This window comes from Lepidothrix coronata, unplaced genomic scaffold (genome assembly GCF_001604755.1).
Source record: "Lepidothrix coronata isolate B3197 unplaced genomic scaffold, Lepidothrix_coronata-1.0 Scaffold15, whole genome shotgun sequence".
Classification (NCBI taxonomy): Eukaryota; Metazoa; Chordata; class Aves; order Passeriformes; family Pipridae; genus Lepidothrix; species Lepidothrix coronata.
In genome coordinates this window covers 83,029-90,936 of record NW_016690195.1, presented here as the reverse complement: position 1 = coordinate 90,936, position 7,908 = coordinate 83,029, and the positions used below count along the sequence as shown (strand labels likewise).

General features: G+C 41.8%; 1 protein-coding gene across 1 annotated transcript; it reads left to right on the top strand.

Annotated features, from left to right (window-relative positions):
- Window positions 1-6,274: 6,274 nt before the first annotated feature.
- Window positions 6,275-7,608, top strand: LOC108493199 (RNA-directed DNA polymerase from mobile element jockey-like; the record flags this gene model as incomplete). Its single annotated transcript, XM_017806339.1, is given in 2 exon segments — window positions 6,275-6,779; window positions 6,782-7,608. Coding segments are annotated over 2 exon segments (1,332 nt in total), but the record flags the coding sequence as incomplete, so codon positions are not given.
- Between the last annotated feature and the right edge of the window lie 300 nt (window positions 7,609-7,908).

Below are 7,908 nucleotides of genomic sequence, written 5' to 3'. Positions count from 1 at the left end.
TAATTATTTTCTTGATTGCCAACCTATGTATTACATTAGAAAAATGTATAAACTGGTTTCAAATTTATTGAGTTTACAGAGCTATCATGTTAGATATTTTGTGAGCATTTTTTGGTCACAGTGCTACAGGGATGGGGAGTAATACTGCAGACAGGGTTGAAAAGATAATCCTAGTGACTTTGTATTGTTTTTATATAAATCTTCATCAAACTTGAGGGTCATATTCTGTACAGTAATGTGTCATAAAAATGTTTCTGAGTCTTCATTTTCATCCTTTTTTGTCTATAAAATAAACATTTTTGCCCACAGAGTATCCTTTAATCTTTAGATATCTGACCTCTCACAAAGAACTTCCTAGTGTACTGTTTATGCATTATGAAATGTGATGCTTATCACACTTCCCTTGCTTCCCTATTTTGTCGTAGCTTAGCAAGTGACTCCCTAATTATGTCTTTATGAGTTAAACCAGATCATTTTCTTTTGTGGGGATGAGTCAGTCTAACAGCCCAAGCAAGTGAAATCTTGCTCCTTTCAGGGCAAAAAATGTCTTTCATAAAGAAAATATAAGACGAGTAGCATGTTGTCACTGTCAATATCAAAGTAACCATTTTCTCCAGGTGGAAATTGAACTATAAATCAGTAGACATGAAAACATTAAGTAAACTGCTACTTTTCGTGGATAAATCTCATATGCAAAAGCTGAATTTTACACAGCTCAGCAAAATAACTCGTTGCCTTCTGTCCTGAAGAGGAACCACTAATAAAGAATCGGTAAAGTTATGGGTCCTGTGGAAAGTGGTGGCAAAGGAGCACCTGATACAGTAGTTGAGACGACATGCAAGAGGACGGAGAACAAATCAGAGGCACCAGCATGAGAAGGAAATGGGCAGGCCCCAGAGAGACCTGATGGACTCCCGTCCCATCCGAGTTCCCCACCCTTGCTCTGGGGGACCCAATCCATGGAGGTACGATGTTTGGCTCCCCCTCTTGGTGGGTTATTAGTTGTAAGAGAATAGATTAGAGTTCCTTTTTTTAATTTTTTTTTCTTTTTTTCCCCTCACCCCTTAATATAAGCAGATTATTAGAATTTCCTTTCCCTATGCTAATTATACACTTGAAAATACCTTCATCTTAAACCAGAGCATTTTGTTCAGTGATTCAACATAAAGCTATTTCATCCCTTTTAAAATAAATGGACTCCACTCTCATTTTGCCCTTGCTCTGTCTCTTGGAACTATCTTGCTCTAGATTCTATGACCTGTTGTTTCACATTATGAATAAATTGGTTTTCTTCACTTTGGTTATCCCCTAATCCCTTTTAGGCATACGATAGTTTTGGAACTTTATACAGTGTCTCTGGTTAATGTACCTCTGAGAAGTTAGATAAGGCTGATCCTTATTTAGCCTGCATTCAGTAGAAATACATTGAGCTATTTTTGGCTGAGTGCCCTTTTAATTTTCCAAGCTCTCAAATGGAGTCATTTAAAGTATAAAAATGTATGAACATCTTTCCTCTGAACTAAATGGTACTCTTTTTCTTGGCTTAATTTCCTTTGGAAGTAAAAGCTATACTATACTTCACTGGTACCAACAATCAGTAATGTAGTGTAGGTTGCCAGACATAAAGATTAGATAAGTATTTGAATTTCCAGTAGTGTTTTCATGGAATTATCTATATGCAGCTCATATTCTATTCTGAGGACCAGCTGGGCTTGCAACAGTAGTTATATTTCTCATCTAAAAGGAAATTATATTTGCTAAAATGGAAGGACTCAAAATCTATTTGATGTGTATTTATACTTTTTAAAAATCAGCCTAAGGGTAAATACTGAAGTTGTTTCTGAACATATTCTAGAATCCAAGAATCCTTTGAAGATGTAACATTTACACTACACAGTTTACTTGAAATGGCCCAGAACTACAAAAAACCCAAAAAACAAAACAAACCAACCAAAAAACTGCAAAAAACCCCCAACCTCCCTCCCCCCCAAAAAAAACCGCCAAAAAAACAAACCTCCCAAAAAGTGGCTTTTAGTTTCTCCTAACTAAATTTTCCTTTATGATGAAATCTGTTATATAATACTGAGATAATACTAACTTTCTAATAACAAGCAACTCTGCTCTAAGAGGTAACCATGTAAAACTGGCCCATGATTACTGATCAGAGCTATTCCTTGACCTATTTCTGTAGACTGAGGTTTTACTCCTGTTATTGTGGGAGAACCAAGACAGCTTAGAGAGATGGGGCTGCAACTGATTTCTCTTCTACATCATCAATTTTGAAGGAAGTGATAAAGTTTCCTGAAATTTATGTTTCTCAACAAATTTCTATTGCAAGAATCAAACTTTTCTCCTGCTTTCCCTTCCAAAACTTTTCTCCACTGGTTCAATTCTCTCAGTCACCCACTATGAGGAAGCTGGATGTTATAAAATTCCATATTTATAACCCAAGCCTATTAATATTTCACTTTTTCATCAAAACCAATAGTGGATTTCTCTTGCTGGCCAAGCCAGCTTACACAGCTTTAAAAGAAATTTCAGTTTTATTTCTTTCAGAATACACAGAAAGATTCTCGGATTCCGGAGCTGAAATACTCATAAATCATAATTCATAAAGCCCTCAATTATTAATCTTATTGTGTTCTTCTGTAATGGCTAGAGGAGTGCTTGCCCAGGATGAAAGGAAATGAAGATGTCTGGTTGGTAGGGTTCATTTTGCCACCCTGGGAAGTGCAGGAACAGGGCACTTTACCAGCTGCATCTCATATGCTATTTAATCCTTACAGCCAGATTTGCTGCTTGGTCCATGCGTGTGTGAGGCATGAAACTGTTCTTCCACTGTCCCCATGGGAGGACAGGAGCAGTGACATTGTCAAACAACACCTGTGCCTTTTAGGACTGTTTTGGCCAGGTGCTTTTCATTTCATCAGGACCAGATGCATTAGGAATAAGGTATTTTTTTTTCTTGCCATCTTCCCCTGCAGATTGCCTCCATTCCCCTTCCTAGTTGAATATTTGAAATTTCAGAATTATACTGAAAAACTGTGTAGCTGAGCAGCTCCTGAATCTGGGAGCACTCCAGGCTGGGGATGCCAGTGCAGGCTTCGTACGGGCTGCAAGAACAGCCACAGTGTTAATGCACTCAGTGTGTTTTACGGTGTCTCTTTGTGCCTTGACCTCAGAAAGTTTCAGTGCTCTTCAGAGGGTGTGTTTGTATAATAAGGAGTGTGCAAAGGTGGGAGGTGAGACTATGTCTCTTTATATACTACTTATTCATTTTTACTCACTTCCTAAATCCTTCATCAGAGTCTCAAGGGATCATTAGTTTCATATAAAGCTAACAACTTGTGTGTCTTTCCAGTATTTAGGTAAGTGGAAAAGAGCCCATTTTCCTAATCTCATTGGCATCTAGATTGTATTTCATGGATTTTATCATATGGAACTAATATTTCAGTACATGTCAAAAAGACTTTGCTTAATACAATCCAGCATTGCTGATTATACTGGCCAATTTATACAACACAAAACAATTAGGATGATACATGTGCAATATGAATATGGCATAAATAAATATGAGCTGAGCAACATGATAGTGAACAGACCTATTTATCGGACACTCTTTGCTGGATATTTGACTGAACAAAGAGGGACAGAGACAAAATAGATGGGAAGATGCTTCCCTGTAAGCCCAAGGGTTGTGTGCATACAGCACATTCAAGTGTGTGCAAGAAGCAGCAATATGCAAAGGATCTTATCAGAGCTATTCCTTCTACAAAGCTTTGCTGAACTCCTACAGAAAATCCAGAGGAGTGCAGGAGTTTTGCCCTTCCAGCTCACTTGTGTTCCTGAGGCCAGTACTAAAGCCATGAATATTGCTCAGAAAAATTGGTAGGTATTGTTGGACTTACAGGACACAAGTTTACGAGTCTGCAGGCATGGAGACGTGAGAAGAGATCTGCCCTGGAAACTTTTCTGGGAGTGGTGGAGATGAAGGTGGCCCATGAGAGGAGGAGAATGTTGCTGGGAATGAGATAGTCTCTCAGATAAACCAGCCCATGCAGGGTCCTCCCAGCAGCGTGATGGGTTTCAGTGCCAGGAGCAGGGGGAAGGAGTAAAACAGACATACGCGCACACAGCCAGATCCTCCGTTTGTGCCCCAAAGCCTTTCATGCAAACATATGCAGAGAGCCTCCAAAGAAAGCTTAAATTAACCCAGGTGTTTATTTACTTAGTGGCATAACAGTAGTTTGCCTGAATTTCATCCTCTGATGTGTTTGGTGAGCAGTTCTCCACACCCTAAGGGCAGTGGCAGGGTAGGTTCCTCAGTTTTGCATACATGGCAAATTAGCCCACCATCAGACACTTTTGCAAGGCCAGATTTGAAAAATAGTAGGGTCAGAGAAAGAAGAGATATAGACAATGTGTCATCTGGCAAATTATTTGAATAAAAGCTGATGGGGAGAATGTTGTGTGTTTGCTTGCAAAGTTTTAGCATCACAAGAACCTATCGTCCAACACACGGCACATTGCAGGAGTTTAGCATTTATGGTCTCATGGCACTAACTGCCACTGCTCTCCTGAAGGCACTAACAGTGTATCTAAGTCTAAATCTACTGCTCCTGTTCCTGCAGCATTGCAACAATTCCACGCATCAAAGTCCTGCTGCAGTCTCTCCTCTTCTTCACCTTTGTTGCCCTGGGATCTTGCGGGACTCCAAAAGTTTCTCACATTTTCCTTTAAAGGGATTACTTCTGGACATTCAGCTGTGAGAGGGGAATGAGATTCTGGCAACTTTAATGTTGTCCAAGGGTATTTAGGTTCAAGTGATGACAAATGAATGTAATTAATATATTAGAGTATGATTCTGTAAGTACTCCCACCCTCAGAGTAGTTTTGCCTGTTTTTAAATACAGTTTCACAACATAATTCATTATGTGATCTGAGTGCATGTTGAGCCAATTTCCACTTGGATCCATGTCCTAAAGGATTGTAAGAAACGTGTTATTCTGCCTAGCACCAGGGATAACACGTGGTTCTCAAACTGAATTCGCATGAATTGCTTTCAAGTAGCTGCACTCCAACAAACAGCTGGTTGGACTAAAAGCTCCAGAGGAAGCATCTCTGAAGTCCCAGGAACACATGCAATCAGATCTGTCCCAGCTCTTCCTGATGGTCATTGCTTTCACTCAGATGCAAGATTTGGTTTAAAAATGTTTGCTAGCACCACCAGCCAGGGTAAAGACACAATTCCTGCTCTAGGTTAGTAGCCTCATATTTCAGAAAGATGATCCACACCACTGCCCTCCTGTACTTGAGTACCTGATCAAACTGTCAAGGTATTACAACTTTCTAGTCCCAAACTTGGTTCCAATGGCTGTGTTCAAAACTTAGGAAGACTTTTCCGTGAAAAAGGACTTGGATTTTGCTTTAGATATTTTCAGGATTTTTTTCTTTGATCTTTAGGATTGGTTGATCTTTGATCTTTTTTGATCTTTATTGTTTGCTCCATTGGTTGACACATTTACCACCATAAGACACAATATGTTTGTGCAAGATCTTTTGCTGTTGGAGACCTGACATACACACCTTTTACTTTTCTGGGTTTACATGATGCAGAGGGTGAGTCAGAGCAGGAATCTGAATTACCCTCGATTGCTTCTACCTCTAGAGATAACTTACAGTTCCTATGCCAACTAGCATCCCACACTGATGAAGAAGCATTAGTAGTAGTGTTCCATCATCCACTGGATGGATAGGAAAATTCCCCTGTTGACCTAGAAAATTATGGCACAGCACAGCAATATTATTTACTATGTCTCTATTATATATAATATTTCTACACAGAGAAACACTAAAGCATTAACCACTCAGTGAATTAGCCCCAAACCAAGAAGGATGACTGCTAAATAAAAACAACACTTTTTAAGAGCCTTAAGTTATTTTAAAACATAGGCCATGTGAATATATATATATCATCTTGACTTATTCTTTTATTTGGAACTGTCCGACTGGATTGCATTTGCATACAAAATTTGAAAATGCAAACTGGAATAGATGAAACAAGTATTTTAATTGTGGCTTCTTAAAGTTTACAGAGTATAAAGTACAAGCAGTGAATACTTGTGCATGCAGTTCACATGTTCATAGTTCAAAAATTAAAAGTCCTCCAAAATTTGCACCCATTGTGCTATACATTTTGAAGGAAATTAGGGTAAAAAAGAGAACCTACTGACTACGGAAAAAAGGGCTGGCTACTCAGGAAGAGTTTAGGAGTATGGTTAGGTCATGCAGAAAGAAAATTAGAGAGACAAAGGCACAACTTGAACTTAATCTCTCCACTTCTGTGAAGGATAACAAAAAGTCCTTCTACAGATACATCAATAGCAAAAGGAGGGGCAAGGAAAACCTCCATTCTTTATTGGATATGGGCGGGAATATAGTTATCAAAGACAAGGAAAAAGCTGAGGTATTTAACACCTTCTTTACCTCCATTTTCAACAGTAAGACAGGTTGTCCTGAGGACAGCTGGCTTCTGGAGCTAGTAGACAGAGATAAGAAGCTGAATACCCACCCTGTAATCCAGGAGGAAACAGTTTGCGACCTGCTGAGTCACTTGGATCCCCACAAGTCTATGGGACCAGATGGGATCCACCCAAGGGTGATGAGGGAGCTGGCAGAAGAGCTGTCCAAACTGCTCTCCGTCATCTACCAGTAGTCCTGGCTCACTGGGGAGGTCCCAGATGATTGGAAGTTGGTGAATGCCACGCCGATCCACAAAAAGGGCCCATCAGCCTGACCTCAGTGCCTGGCAAGATTGTGGAGCAGATCATCCTCAGTGCAATCACACAGCACCTACAGGATGGACAAGGGATTAGACCCAGCCAGCATGGGTTTAGGAAGGGCAGGTCCTGTCTGACCAACCTGATCTCCTTTTATGATCAGGTGATCCACCTGGTGGATGAGGAGAAGGCTGTGGATCCAGTCTACCTGGACTTCAGCAAAGCCTTTGACACCGTCTCCTACAGCATACTCCTGGAAAAGCTGGTAGCCCACGGCTTGGACAGGGGTACCCTGTGCTGGGTTAGGAACTGGCTGGATGGCCGGGCCCAGAGAGTGGTGGTGAATGGTGCTGTGTCCAGTTGGCGGCCGGTCACTGGTGGTGTTCCCCAGGGATCAGTGTTGGGTCCAGTTCTGTTTAATATCTTTATTGATGATTTAGATGAGGGAATTGAGTCCACTATCAGTAAATTTGCAGATGATACTAAGTTGGGGGGGAGTGTTGATCAGTTGGAAGGCAGGAGGGCTCTGCAGAGGGACCTGGACAGGCTGGAGAGTTGGGTTGATTCCAACTGGATGAGGTTCAACAAGGCCAAGTGCCAGGTCCTGCACTTTGGCCACAACAACCCCCGGCAGCGCTACAGGCTGGGCACAGAGTGGCTGGAGAGCAGCCAGGCAGAAAGGGACCTGGGAGTTTGGATTGACGGGAAGCTGAACATGAGCCAGCGGTGTGCCCAGGTGGCCAAGAAGGCCAATGGCATTCTGGCCTGGATCAGGAATAATGTGGCCAACAGGTCCAGGGAAGTGATTCTTCCCCTGTACTCAGTGCTGGTGAGGCCACACCTGGAGTACTGTGTCCAGTTCTGGGCCCCTCAGTTCAGGAAGGACATTGAGGTGCTGGAGCAGGTCCAGATAAGAGCCATGAGGCTGGTGAAGGGACTGGAGCACAGGTCCTATGAGGAGAGGCTGAGGGAGCTGGGGTTGTTCAGCCTGGAGAAGAGGAGGCTCAGGGGAGACCTCATCACTCTCTACAACTCCCTGAAAGGAGGTTGTAGCCGGGTGGGGGTTGGTCTCTTCTCCCAGGCAGTTATCAGTATGACAAGAGGGGATGGTCTTAAGCTCTGGCAGGGG